Source organism: Rhipicephalus microplus, chromosome 10, assembly GCF_043290135.1.
Source record: "Rhipicephalus microplus isolate Deutch F79 chromosome 10, USDA_Rmic, whole genome shotgun sequence".
NCBI classification, from domain to species: domain Eukaryota; kingdom Metazoa; phylum Arthropoda; class Arachnida; order Ixodida; family Ixodidae; genus Rhipicephalus; species Rhipicephalus microplus.
The window spans coordinates 30780602-30795655 of record NC_134709.1 but is presented as its reverse complement, the minus strand read 5'-3'; the positions used below and the strand labels follow the sequence as shown (position 1 = coordinate 30795655).

Sequence of the window (15054 nt, the reverse complement as noted above, 5' to 3'; positions counted from 1 at the left end):
TCGTATATGTTGGCTTTGGGACGTTAAACCTCAGGTATCAATCAATCAATCAATCAATCAAATCGCCTGTGTAATCATGTATGCCGGTGAGAATGAGGCGGTCCATGACCAGCACACCTTCGACGAAGCAACGCCATGTGACGCCGCAATCAAGAAACTTCAGCACAGCGCCAAGCGAAAGTGTTGCGTTGACCCTGTGAAACGGGGCCACCTTTATTCTTATTTTTTACCAGTGTTGCCAGCACACTAAGTGTTTTCTGGAGTTGCTGATAGAGCTGGACAATACGTTATGTCGGGCTAGTTGGTACATATTAGGCTGAAATACGTGGCGCAAGGTTGACAAAGAGAAAAAAAGACGAGACAGAAACAGCGCCACGTATTTCACCCTGGTAGAGATGGCTTCTGCTGGCGTCAGCAGTGCCGACTGGGCTGCTGGCGTCACGGATTCTGCAGAAAAGACCTGAAACGCAGTGAGAGTAACGCAATAAAGTGGAATCTGCTGGGCCAGTTGGTACAACATAATGTGGAAATATATTTTATTTATTTATTTATTTAAATACTCTCAATGCCATTTGCGGCGTTACAGAGAGGAGTGGTTACAAGTTAGAGATGGCAGTCTTGAATGATGCATGATCAGGGTTGCTGGCGATGGAGGCAGGAAGGTGGTTCCATTCGGATGAAGTCTTCGGCACGTAGGAGTGGAAGTATATGTTGGTATGGCAGAGTGGCACATGGACTTTGAAGTTATGGTCGATGCGAGATGAAACGTAAGAAGGTGACGAGAACAATGTGCCCTTTATTTCAGGATTCATAAAAAAAATTTTGTGAAAGAGACAGAGTCGGGCCTGTTTCCTCCTGTTAGAAAGGGTAGGAAGGTCTAGAGAATTTTTAATTGATGAGATGCTAGCGGTACGGGAGTAATTAGCGACAATGAAGCGAGCTGAGCGATTTTGAGCGCGCAAGGTAGAAGGAAAATCACTTGACAGGAAAGACGCTCTTTCCTGTCAAGTGCTTTTCCTTCTACCTTGTGCGCTCGCATATTTCCACATTATGAGAGTAACGCGCTCGTCCTTCGTGTCTTAATGGGATGTTTAAGGGTCCTTAATTGGCAGTGCGAGCCGCCTATCTTAACAGGATTATTCCCAACTGGCTGTCCAGCATACCAGACCGAACGACGTATTATGGAAGCCAAGCTCTGTCAGCTGGATTCACGGTCGATTACAGAAGAGAAGATCCTGCGACCTTGGCCGACGGCTTCCCATACGCGCAAAGCCACGAAAGCCCTCTTGTACTTTTTAAGGACCACCAAACTTCACGACTGCTTGTGAAAGAACTGTGCGAGGCCGTGCTGTGTAGTCTCGAGCTGACTATTTACGCTTCTCTTTCTTACTCCACTTCTTTTCTGTCTCTTTCCGTTCTATTATTCTCTTTTTCCCCCACCCCAAGTGTAGGGTAGCCAACCGAGCCAAGCTTGGTTAACCTCTCTGCCTTTCCTCTCTATTTATCTCTCTCTCTTTCTTTCCCAACCGGCCCGATCCGTTTTCCACTGGCTCCATCCAGGCGAGGCGGTGAGGGGCGTGTCCCTGCGCGACTCGCTGGGCCTGCAGATGCGCCAGACGGGCAACGAGTCCCGCGTGCACGGCATGGTGCTGCGCTGCTTCCGCTGGCACGAGCGGGACGAGGAGTGGACCCAGCGGGACATGACGGCCCTCGGAACCAAGCAGAGGCAGGTCACCTGCCTCGCCTCCTCGACCGGATCCTTCACCGTCTTCGAGGTCGAGGACGGTACGACTTTCTTGGGGACCTTCAGCTATGTACCCAATCACGTGCTAGAGCTGTTTAGTCGGGAGGGTTAATGTACCATAAGCCGACGTGATCTGTTGAACTTGTTCCTAATGATGCAGGAAGCAAAGGGACAAATGTTTTTTCAAATTAAGCATCCAGCAATAACGACGTCAGTATTGCCACTTTTTGGTTATGTGATGGATGCCTCAAGTTATAACTTACAGTATCGAAAACGGCTGGAAGGGAAGATGAGAGCTTGCGATCGAAAATCCGTAAACATGGGTTCCCTAAAGTCCGTAAATAAGGATTGACAAGAAGCAAAAAAAAGTGATTCATCTGAGGGCAGTAGATAATTGTGCTATGATAAGAAAGGGCTCAGGACACCACCTGATGACACTTTCCAACTGACGTCAGTTAACTACGTCATGCCATGTCATCTCACGTTGACTCTCTATAATCACTCGGGCCACCTGACGTCTGCGTCGGGTGACGTAATTGACGTGCGTCACGTTGAATTTCTCGATCTTAGTAGTACGGAGGTTGAATCTGAGGATGGTGACTGACGTTTGTTTATAATTTTTCATTCCTGCGCTGCCCAGGGCTGAGCACGGCTGCCATCGCGGGAATCGTGGTTGCCTGCCTGATGAGCGTGTTCATCATCGCCGCCGTGCTGATGTTCATGATGCACAAAAAGCAGCACACCGGCTCCGCCAAAGTGGCCGACCAGGGATCACGCTGAAGCAATAAATACGCCGACCTGCCTCCTTCTCATCAAATCAGTGCACTGCTGGCAGGCACCGCGAAAAGAAAAAAAAATCGGTGTTATGTATACGTGCGAGGAAGAGAATACGTGCTTGTCGGAATCTGGCGTAAAATTTGCGTGAACGCGTGAATTTCGGACCTTCAGCCGTACATCGAATCACGAAGAAGGGCCGTTTGGTCGTTGGCATTAATCGTCGCTGATATTCGCCCCCTTTCGCTAATTACACCCTATAGTCCATCTCGGAATAGCGCGTGAAATATATTCTGATGTGCGAGTGTGAAATCGCCGTCTGAACGAGACCCACAAAGGAAAGGTTCACTATCGGGGCTGTACATATAGGGCTCAGCGTCGAGGTTTGCATGGACTTTATTTATTTATTTATTTATTTATTTATTTATTTATTTATTTATTTATTTATTTATTTATTTATTTATTTTATACTTATGACCTGTTTACCAGGTCTTAAGCAGGAATGGGCATACAGAAACGTTTACTACAAAAAAACATAATTGACATCACACAGCATACTGACAGTGGTTACAATTCAACACTTTTGAATTAATTTAAGAAGAACTAAAGAAAAACATTACAACAATGGCATAGCTTTGCTGACTGAAAAATAAAAGCATTGCGTAACTCTGGGCTGCATGACTGTACAAAAAAAAAACGATTAGTGGCTATTGAGAGCATGTAGAAATAAATCAACTGTTGGACACTGTACAGCATCGGGTGATAGGCAATTCCACTCACGACTAGTTCTTGGGAAAAAATGAATACCTGAACGTGTCTGTGCGGTTTACTGTAATCTAAAACTTTCTTTGAATGTTGTGATTATCTCACTTAGTGGAAGCGTTAGAATTCTTGGTGTACGTGACAGATGTCGAAATATACCTTGGTTTCAGCATATTCTCCTGTTGGCTGGTAACGAGTCGCGCGGAGATAACTCAGAAGTGTACTGCGCAAAAATAAAAGACGGGTACACGCAGTACAGTTCGTATATCCGTTTTTTTTCGCGCAGTACACTTATGCATAATAAGTGTACTCGCAAAAAAAACAGATGGATACACGAAGTGTACTGCGTGTATCTATCTGTTTTTTTTTTGCGCAGTACACTTATGATGCATAAGTGTACTGCGCAAAAAAACAGATGGATACACGCAGTACAGTTCGTGTATCCGTCTGTTTTTCGCGCAGTACACTTGTAGCATCAGTACCAACTTGCCCAACTAGCCATTCTTCTGATATTAACTCTCCCTCGTGGGGATGTTAATATAATAACACCTATGATCTTACGTCCCGAAACCGCAATATGATTGTGAGGGGCGTCGTTGCGGAGGGCTCCAGAAATTTCGGCCAATTGGTGTTTTTTAACGTACTCTAACATAGCGCAGTACACTTCGCCTATAGATTGAAATGTGACCGCTGCGGCCCGGGTTCGGACCCGTGACCTTCGGAACAGCAGCCGAGCACCGTGTACCTCGTGGTCCGCAGAGGTGGAGCTCGTGGAGATGTTAACGACGAAAATACGGCAGATCCCACGTATACCTGCAGGAATCAATGTCATGCGAAACATTCGGAGGATGGTGTGAATTTTTTTTCGTTGTTTGGCGAAACGTTATGGAATGACGCTAAACACAAATGTTATGCGCACGGACATGGATGTCCAACAGTCGCACAAGTTTAATATATCGTTGTTTACACTTGTCTAAGGATGACTAGAGCGACATGGGTATTACCACTGCCAACACCAGAGGAGGTAAGCTGAAATGTAGCGCTTGTGCTTGCGAGGGCGGTGGCCCGGGGTGGTACGTATAGACAAACTGCAGTGGATAGATCTTAAGTAGAATTGACGCTAACCCGACGTTACGCCTCTGTCATTGCAGTGCATGTATAAGGTTTATAAAGTTAGACGATGGTCACTGCAACCACAACCACAACTTACATTTCACCAGCATTACACTACTCCATAAAGTATTTTTCCAAAGTAGTTCCGAGACCTGGGGCGGCTCTGTAGAATACTTGTTTGCCACGCAGAATGCTTTGGTTCGATTCCTGCTGGGACCATAACATATATTCTGCGCATTCGTTAGGTTGACATTTCCGATGCCAGTTTGTTTGTTCTCAACGAAAGTCACTGGGTACGTTCATTTGCAAGTTTGCGCCATTTATGCCAAATTGCAGTCTTGAGAGTTTCGCAGTCACTTTTCAAGTTAGTTTTATAGCTTCCCTCCAAATGTTCATCTCGCTTAACTGCGAGAATTAATGGCAACATTGTGTGTGTGACGTTGATTTTTTGCAGAGCGGAAGTGACGGAATTGATTTGCTACTGCAGCGTGTCCCTGCCTGCAATGGATTGTGTTCGTATGACCGGCTGTTCCTTTGTTAAGCGTGCGATTTCCTTTTCCGTGTTGGTGGGCGTGCGATGGGTGGTGAGTGGTGTTGCGTTGTGGGCCGTACACGATTTGCCATACATTGACCCTAACAGCGTAAGCGTTTTAGCCGATCGCTGCTGGCATAAACTTGGGTGGCCGGGAGAATTCGTGCCATCTGGTGGCGTTAAGCGCAACCAACCAAGTTTTGAACTTCCGGCAATCGCTCGCGCCACCTGGCGTCTGCGTCGGATGACGTAATTGACGAGCGTAACGTCAGACCTCTCGATCGTAGTATTACCTTGGTTGATTCTGATGACGGTGACAAACGGTTTTGACGGGTTTCGGTTTCGGTATTGCTTGTTCTTTTTCTATTTTTTTGCGAATCAAAAATTATTTTCGAATTTGTTGAGCATTTCAGCTATAGGGCACGTGGCAATGATGTCTCAGGAACATTGAAGCACCATAACTCTGACGTGGTTAAAAAAATCACAGCATATCTACGGAATGAATGATGATGAGGGAGGCGAAGCATCCGTCAATCCGTCTGTGTGCCCGTCCGTCCATTCGTGCGCCGATTTGTGTTCCCATTCGTGCGTCTGTTTGTTCGTCCGTCCATCCGTCTGTCCGTGTTTCTGTCTGTCCGTGTGTCCGTCCGTCCATCTAGTGAACACTGCAAGTACCGCCATCTCACTTCTTTGTATCGTATATTCATCATATACAAGTGCCGCCATCCAGCGGAAAATCCAAGGACTAAACGAGAGTACGTACCACATTTCTGCTGTCGGCGCTCTGTTAGCACCGAGAGCGTGACGCCATGCTACGTTTTTCGTAACGTGTGGACATGCGGATATGTGCCTGGGGGCGGGCATGTGCCACTGGTATGCAGGTATGTGCCACATGTTACGCACTACCACAACGGGGGACGTACAAGCCACGCCATAAGAAGCTTCGCCCCTTGAAAAATCGCCGGAGTTGGCCTTTTAATGCTCTCGCTACAACATCTGTGGTGCATATCCGCGCACCGTGGTTGGCGGGTATGTGCCACACGTGTCTGAAGAAAAGGGCTTGACGTCGTACACGGCGGGCTCTTCACGTTATTCATGTCAAGACCAGAAAGTAATAATCGTCAAACCTCCTTAAGCTCCTATAGTGATTTTCGTCAACCCCAAATTGGGGAGGTGATCACTGATCACAAGAGCACCGATAGTCAATATGCAGGTGGCTGAATAGATTAATAGACAGATACGTGTTGATGGAAACTCTCAAGGTGTCTGCAGTATGCAAAGAAATGCTTCTGATTTATTATATGTACAACGCATTCCTATATCTTTCCTAATATGTCCTTGTAATTTATTTTACTTTTACAACTACGCCAAAGTGTTTAATGCAGTTAGGTTTATTACCAGTTTTTATTGCATTCTACACACCTGCACGCGCCCGTGGATGGCCTGCAACATGCTTAAATGCATAAAAAATAACTACACACTTACGCGAATACGACAAATACAAAAGAAAATTAAGATACATCGACAGCAACAAGAGCCACAAATGATCTTTTTTTCTCTCTCGTCAAGTACGAACTAGACAAGGAAAAAGTTATCTCTATAAGGTTGTCTATGCGAATGTTAGAATTACTCGTACGAACGCTTGACATCTTTCACTCTAGGCTGAAACGTCGCGAATGAGACAAGGATGTGCAGTTTTCGAGAAGGGGAAGCCGTAAGACTTCGGTTATCACTATATTTGCCAAAAATTTCTAACCTGGGGTGTTTGTCGTCTTTAAGTGGGCTAGTTAGTCAACAGGTGAGTATTAAGATCCCAGTAATTTCACTCGTTTTCCTGATTTTTTTTTTACTTTCGGCCACGTCGTTCAGTTAACATGTCGTACCCACGTGAGCCTCGTCCAAGCGTTGCTGTATCCTGTGACGTCACCGGAAAAGAAAAGTGCGGGAGCTGCTCGACGGGGTTGCCACAATATTGTCTGTTCTTTCTGTTGTTTTCCAAAAGCCATGTACACGCCCAAGCCTCAGCTCTACAGCATAAAGTGAATTAATACCTGACATTACTGTTACTGCTACCTGTCGGCCCAGTTTTAAACTTCTATCCTTTCCTTCATAACCTCCGAAACTGTGGGCGCGCGCCCGCATTCTCGGAGGCCATGGTTTCCTTTAATCTATACTTTCAGGAAGCCTCGGATGTTGCATGCAGCAATGGTGCTTTTCTTTTTTTTTCTTGGTCCTCAGTTTACATCCACATCGCAGACCAGGGCTTCCGCTACTTCTGTGGCTCTGGAACATGGTACATCGTGTAGTACGGTACAGGAGCGGCTTTTCTGAACGGCATTTGGTACAGCAAGCCTTGAGACTCCTGCGAACAAGAGAGAAACGTTTGAGTCACCCTTACTAGTCATGCTTAAACTCAGTCACGCATCAGGAACGGTAGCCAGAATTTTTCTTTGGGGGGGGGGGGGGCGTGTTCAACCATACTTTACGTATGTCTGTTTGCTTCTTTTGGCATTGCCTACACTTCGCGTCAGCCTCTTCTCCATGCGCTTCTACACTTGGGTCAACTTTCAAACCCACCCCGCATCCTAAACACTTTAGTCTTTTTAACCATGTCTTTCTGACACCAATTGTCCCTATGACTTGTCTCACTCGATAATTACAATACTCGAGCCCTGTCAGGCTTATAAGAAGCGAACATGCACCGGACCGTGAAAGTAAATATATGTGTAAAAATAAATAGCTTCAGGTAGAGTATGGATTGCCTTTGCTCTTCTACTAAGCCACTTTGTCCATTCACTGGCTTCTACTTCTAACATGGCGAATATCAACGGCGGTTTATTAATAAAAACATTGCTCATCTCGCGGCCTTGTTCACTACCTCGAAGGTTTTGCTTGCCATTTCATAGACTTCTTTTTTTTTACTTCGTGTTAGACTGTTTTCTACGCGTAGAGTTTTCTTACTGAACGTTTCAGGATTCACTTACGTCATACAACTTTTTTACTATGCCTTAGGCCCTTTCTACTGCGTCATACAATATGTTCTTACTCGCGTCACAGACTTCTGCAAATTATGTCACATTGCTTTTACTTCTGTCATGGACTTCGTTTGCCGTACATGACATTTTCTTACTATGGTATCAGAATTTGCTAAACTGCGTCAGAGCATTTTGATTGCGACTTTCCAGACTTAGCACGCTACATCATTCTGTTTTTGCTTTATCATAAACCTCGTTTGCCACATGTATACCCTTTCCTTATTACGCCACATTTGCTTACCACTGCAAGACTGTATATCGTGCATAGGTCGGCCACCTCAATCATGAGTCGATTCGGTCGGGCACCTTCAGTCTAAAATAGAGCCGTGAGTCTTAGGTCCGCTTAAGAAATATTTTGGCGAGTTTGACCCCCGTATTCACAAACGCTCCTCGACTCGACTTTCATCCTTCACTTGACAGAGTTGCGCACTGCGCCGCTGCTCGGCTGAAAATGACGCTGCGCTACTCAAGAATAGCAGCAAGTTAACACTGATATGCAGCGACTTGCCCTGTCTAGAGATGGCGCTCTCAACGGCTTTCTCGAGTGAAGGTGCAGGGTTGAGTGAAGGGGCGTATTACAATACGGGGTTGAGTCTGAGTGAGTCCGGCTGAAAAAAAAATTGTGGATGCGAGTATGAGCGAGTGTGGTTGAGGAAAAAATTTTGGTTAGATTGACTTAGCTGTTAGCGCAAAAATATACTTCATGAGTTAATCTCATTGAGCTCCACTATTGTTGCCGGCCTGTGACATCACGTCATAGGCTGTTTTTTTTTTCTCGCTACGTCATCTTTTCTCGCTCAGCGTGCATACCCTCTTGTCGTTTCTCCTGACGCATCTCCAAAGTGTCACCAGGCAACAAAGCAGGATGACGAAAACGATCAGACCGAGGGCCACTCCGATGCCCACGACAGCGCCTCTGGTCAACTTGTGGAAGAAGGCGAAAGGGCTCAGCGCATTCGCCGTACCTGCAATTAGATATATAAAACGAAATTGTATGCGCTGTGGTTATCCGTTGTGGAAATATCCGTTGTGGCAAAGCGTTTCAAAAAAAAACTTTTGAGACATATATATTGTTACGAGATTATTGTTGTATTGTATATATTGTGGGCATGTGTTACTTGCATCGTCCTCATCCCTGCATGATCACAATCACCATCATCCGCTTGTCTCTTTGTCCTCATTGCCACTGTGGTTCATCACCATCGTCATCGTCTGTGTACTGGCTCTTCCCGTTCGTTTTGCGAGGTCTTTCCTCAATTAAACGCTGTCGCAACCCAGACTACCAAGACTTCATAATATTGTTATATATTGTATATATTGTTACCCAGCACCTCCACCAAATATGTTACGAGAAGGAGACCGACACAGAGGGGTAGTCACCGATGTATTTACAGCCGGTTAGGCGAGCAGCGCCAGCCACACAGTTTAGCTCGCACCAGTCTATCTGCTTTGTCTTCTTCAACTCCATGCACTGGCACGTAGCAATATATATAAAAGATCGCCCCTCCGTGGTCCTGGCTAAGGTACTCAGCTGCTGACCCGCAGGTCACGGGATCGAATCTTGGCTGTGGCGGCTGCATTTCTGATGGAGGCGGAAATGTTGTAGGCCAGTGTGCTCAGATTTGGGCGCACGTTAAAGAACCCCAGGTGGTCAAAATTTCCGGAGACCTCCACTACGGCGTCTCTGAATAATCATATGGTGGTTTTGGGACGTTAAATCCCACATATCAATCAAATCAATAAAAGATCGAGTAAAAAGGGGTGTCTTTTTGTATACCGTGCAACAATAATCATCGCCTGGCCTGCTTGACCCTTCCTTTCTCGAAAACTCGGCGCTGGCCACTTTCCTATCGAGAATGCCACGTCACTCTGATAACGCGCGTGTCGTTCGTGACTTGATAGTGCGTCGGGCGCGCGGCGATAGTGCCAGGAAAGGAACGCAAGATGAACGACAATTATTGTTGTGGGACAAAAAGACGCCCTTTTTACTCGATCTTTGTAGCCCCCGTATTCAAGAACGTCCCTTCATTCAACGCTCCACCTTCACTTGAGAAAGCCGATGGGAGCGCCCTCTCTAGTCACGACAGGTCACTGCATATTAGCGATAAGCTGCTGCGATTCCTGAGTAGCGCAGTGCCACATTCAGCCGAGTGGTGGCGCCGTGCTCCACTCAAGCGAAGGTTGAAATTGAAGTCGAGGAGCGTTTGTGAATATGGGGGTAAGCAATCTTTGCTCTTTTTGCGAGCTAATATGAGCATGCCCACAGTGCGGCAACATGCCCACATGCAGTTGCATCGTTTGTTAACTGTGCTGTTTAAAAAGGGCAATCAATTATGTCTGTGCACTTTGTAACACGTAAACGTTGAAACGAACCACTTGTTGTGGAATTCACATGTTTTTGGACTCTGGTGTGATTCCACGCTTCTGCCACGCAATATTACATGTCTAATAACACTCGTTGCACCACACATTTAGTTTTTTTTTTGTGCGTGTGTTGTTGTTTTTTTCGAAGCATATTCGAGCACTGGCGTGGATCTGAGGTACAACACCTGCTTGCCTCGAAGCAGTCCTGGATTTCATTCCCACTGGGTTGATTATTTTACGAAAATTCGCTTCTTGATTTTTCATCCATCTCGAATTTTCGCTCACGGACAACGCTGAATTTTCGCTCACAACCGATCGACGACGCCGGCACCGACACTAATTCCCGCATAACGAGGTTTTTTAACGCTTTCGCGTAAGAACAAAAACGGCCAGAAAGGCGCCATGGTTCGAGCACTTACACGGGACAATCGAAGTCCACGGCCGGATTCCATTGTCCAGCCAGTTTTTTCATTGACTGTAACAGCGTTTAGCTATTCTTCAGAATAGCCGTTTACGTCCGTCTGACGCCCACTATCTTATGCACAATGCATGCATTGTTGACGTCGTGCATAGGGCGACGTCATGCATTGTTGACGTCGTGCATAGGGCGACGTCAACACGGCATGCATTCTTGACGGCATGTATTGTTGACGTCGTGCATAGGGCGACGTCAACACGGCATGCATTGTTGACGTCGTGCATAGGGCGACAACCCTCTTACATTGCATACTGGTCAAGTGGCCGCTGGAGATTCATTAGGTACGTGTGCATTGCGTGTTGAACGCGAGTATCCGGGATCAAGGACATTTCATTGTACTTATAGCTTAGCGATGTGCGTTTAGTACGCACCGGTGGAACGTGCATACAATTTGTAGCTCCCAAGCTGGCTGTTCATTTTCTACTTCAAGAGAACTGGCGCATTCAATGCAGGGTAGCAAACCGGCTGCCTATAGGCTGGTTAACCTCCCTGCCATTCTTTTCCCCTATTGCCCTTCCTTTCTTCCTTCTACTTCAAGCCACCAATGGCGCTGGTGACACCGAGACTTGGGCACGCAGTTGCGAAAACGCTTGCCCCCCCCCCCCTCCCTAATGGATTATTACCCTGCGCTCGCCTATTCTTTCCTATCATTTTTATTGGGCGATGCGGCTGCAGCATTTATTTGTAGAGGTACGCATGTTAGCAGTGGAAGAGAAGGTGTGCGGGAGGGGTGGGGGAGGAGGGCGTAGGAGGTCGGGCGCCCTATTAGTAACCTGATAGGGGGCAAAAGGTCGGGAGAGCAAAGCGTTTAGGAAAAAAGGGTTAACGATTTAGAGTACTAGGTACTCTACTATGGGAGTGCATAAAGCCGTCCCGCGGGGCTCACACTTGATGAGTGTGAAACATAGGGTAGCTTTGCAGATGTGTTGAAGAGAATTTTCTTTCTGAAAAAAAATCATACATACACAGAAGACATTTATGTGTTACTCTGTTCGTTCTCAATGCATTGCGAATATATTGCCACGTTCCATTTCCCAAGCTTTGTTATAGTTCCAAAACACCACACGATTCTCAGGGCAAACCGCACCTGCAGTTTTCGAGAAGGTTCCGGACTGTAGTAGATCATTTCGGTAAGATCACGCCCACTGTGCGAACGGTACAGATTGTTCTGGAACCTACGCCACCGCCAGCGATAACGCTAGAACATTCGACGGCAAGAGTATAAATGCCGACGCGCTTCACCGCTTGTCAGTAGTTGATCGACGGCCGACGCTCCGTTCTCTGCTATCATTGCAAGACTGCTACTGTAATCGGACTTTCCGTTCGCCGGGCACAAGTTCGCCCAAATAAACTGTTAAATTCCAACACAAAGTATCCTGTCTTCGGCCACGTCACGACCCCGTGACAATATCTTAATATACATTCAAATCCACAACAGGAATTTCTTGTACCTGTAAACAGAAATTCCAACGTGCATAAAGAAAACTATGCTCAGGGGTACGTACAATTCATGAAAAGGAACAAAAAAAACATGTCTAAAAATTGCGTACAAGAATCAATAAATACTTATATGTATGCCGCATACAGTGATTTAATAGGGAGCGAAGAACTGCGACAAAACTAACCTTGCACACGTCTATGGAAAAAAACCTCGACAGAAGGGGTTAAGCCTTGTGTTCTGTCGTTCTCTTCGGTTGTTTTGCTTCGTCGCTTTCGCGAAACAGGACGTCACTGGTGTGACGCACCATTTTTTTTTGACGATTCCTATTGTTTAATCTAGATCTGCTCTTTCCTAAACGCGCCGCTAAGGACAATCGATCAAACGAATACAATGTACAATTTTATGCGATCACTTTCTTTTTCTCTCTCCCTGTCTGTCTATCCTTTGGGCGATCGATAGTCGTAAAAACCCAAACATGGTGTTAGCACAAAGTTCTATGCATGTTCCAGTTCTCCCACGTTCGTTGCTGACGAAACTAAACGCGATGTCGTTTTGCAATGACATGCGTACGTCTTTTCTGTATCTAGACGTGATCCGGTGATGGCGTTTTTCAAACATTGCGCACTTGGCACATTTCGCCACAGGTTAATTGATATGTGGGGTTTAACGTCCCAAAACCACAATATGATTATGAGAGACGCCGTAGTGGAGGGCTCCGGAAATTTCGACCACCTGGGGTTCTTTAACGTGCGCCCAAATCTGAGCACACGGGCCGACAGCATTTCCGCCTCCATCGGGAATGCAGCCGCCGCCGCCGGGATTCGATCCCCCGACCTGCGGGTCAGCAGCCGTGTACCTTACTTAGCCCCTACACCACCGCGGCGGGGCTTGCCACAAGTGTTAAGCTTGATCCTCATATAAAGTATTTGACAGTTATTAAGGCAATTTTTATTTTTAATTATTTAACAATACTGTAGGTCTTCTGTAGATCCATACAGGAAGTGGGCATACAACATCACAGGTAACCAGTTAGATACAAAGTTTAGGAAATACAATATTTTGAGGGACGATACGCACAACAGCGAACACTTACAATAGCGATTACAACAATACTACATTTTTGTTGAGATGGACATTATAATTTGCTTGCTGGTAATTTAGTAGTGGTGCAAATTACGTAAAGCGCGTAATTTCAATAAAATCAGTGATTACTTTCACAATTACTTTTCACCAAAATATGGTATATCTCTCTTATGGCATGAGAAATCGTTATACAAAGAAAAGTAACAGAGACAAGTAAAAAAGTCCAAGTCTCATACACCTCTAGCATGGAAATCTTAAGAAAAAATATCTGAGATATCGAAATATATGCGCTGGAAATAAGGGGCGCGTGAGTTTGGCACGGAATTCGAAAGTCGGTAAAGTAGTTTCAAAACGGACTTACTACTATTCAGAAGTAATATGTCATTACTTTCGGCCAGTCTTAAATTATTTATTTAGCTTAATTTAAAAGTAACTGGCAATGCGATTCAATCTGTGTTATATAGCTTGGCAACTATTGCTTGTTGATTTGGTCATTTTATCGGATATATGTACGAATAGTACATAAGTCTTCCATCAAGTAAAGACCAGTGATATTTACTGTTGCTTGCGCCTAAAATTTCAAGTCTCTACACGAACTTTACACGTTCTTTTTATTTGTTTTCTAAAACGTTTTCTCAATATGCTTTTTTAATCAAATAACGCGTGAGAAAATATCTAAAAGATCTGTTTTGAGGAATAGCTCAATGCCCTGTACAATTTATATCCTCTTTCTTTTTCGTTGCTTTGTTTGGACGTAAAATTAACGCATTATTAATTAAAATTATTTCGTATGGTTATGGTTTCAACCAGATCTGAAGCATAATTGCACAGCTTTTGTAAACAATGCGACTAAACTTCAAGTTAACAAATAAACTGTGCCAAAGCACGTCGGCCCACAGTGTTAAACTTGAAAACATAATAAAAATATTTCTGAGCGAATTTCAGAGAGAAATCGAACGGCAGCGCTCCGATATTGCTAAACAATGTTAATATGACGATGGCCTCCGCACATTCACACAACAAAGGAGTGTCGCGAAGAGTTGCGAACGTTACAAAGGTATTCAACGGAAGTGGCATAGGCCTTACTTTCGCTACAACGCTTCATAATGCATTGCGGTTTTTGGATTTGAGTCTGGTATTTAAACAAAAAAGAATATCTATTCGGTCGTGCTCCTGTCAGTAAGTGTCAAACCGGTGCTGGATTGTGCGTGTAAAACAATTAATTAAAGCATTGTAGCTTCCACTATGTGGCGTTCAATACGTTTTTAATTATTACGATCAAATAGTACAGCCTCATCGAAAATCTCGTTTTACAAAAAGAAAAAAAATTGGAGGTGCCGGGGATCGAACCCGGGGCCTCTCACATGCAAAGCGAACGCTCTACCACTGAGCTACACCCCCCCCCCCCCTTTTTTTTTCATTATTTAACTGAGCTACACCCCCGCACGGACGGCGCGTCTCTGTACGCATGGGTGAACCGGATTGCTGCTACAGCTGGCTGCACGGTGTCGAAGGTGTGCGTTGCAAACAGCGCCTGACGTATCACGCGGGAACAGAGACGATGAGCAATTACGTTTTGCCGCCTCTCTAGCAGTTTTTCACGTGTCAGTCGAAGAGGACTGTTAATAAGCCGCCGAGGATTGTTTCAGGAAACAACCATGAGGCGGGAAAAAAAAAAATGTCAGTTCCGCCCGCGAAATCGCGGCGCGCCTGTTCTCCACCTACGAC

The 15054-nt window shown here is 45.5% G+C and overlaps 2 protein-coding genes and 1 non-coding gene across 5 annotated transcripts in view; 1 reads left to right on the top strand and 2 right to left on the bottom strand.

Annotated features, from left to right (window-relative positions):
* LOC119181053 (uncharacterized) overlaps positions 1-2965 on the top strand; it is a 95191-nt gene extending 92226 nt beyond the window's left edge. For both annotated transcript variants that reach the window (XM_075875363.1, XM_075875362.1), the window contains 2 exons: positions 1561-1785; positions 2385-2965. In XM_075875363.1, the coding sequence (XP_075731478.1) occupies positions 1561-1785; positions 2385-2524 (365 nt within the window). In that variant the 3' untranslated portion in view covers positions 2525-2965. The remainder of the gene's footprint in view (positions 1-1560; positions 1786-2384) is intronic.
* Positions 2966-6190: 3225 nt separating this feature from the next.
* Positions 6191-15054, bottom strand: part of LOC142774676 (uncharacterized) — a 43464-nt gene continuing 34600 nt past the window's right edge. For both annotated transcript variants that reach the window (XM_075875361.1, XM_075875360.1), the window contains exons 3-4: positions 8771-8925; positions 6191-7287 (exon numbers count right to left, since the gene is read on the bottom strand). In XM_075875361.1, the coding sequence (XP_075731476.1) occupies positions 7195-7287; positions 8771-8925 (248 nt within the window). In that variant the 3' untranslated portion in view covers positions 6191-7194. The remainder of the gene's footprint in view (positions 7288-8770; positions 8926-15054) is intronic.
* TRNAA-UGC (transfer RNA alanine (anticodon CGC)) lies at positions 14656-14727 on the bottom strand. Its single transcript has one exon. It is a non-coding gene; the product is annotated as a tRNA-Ala (tRNA).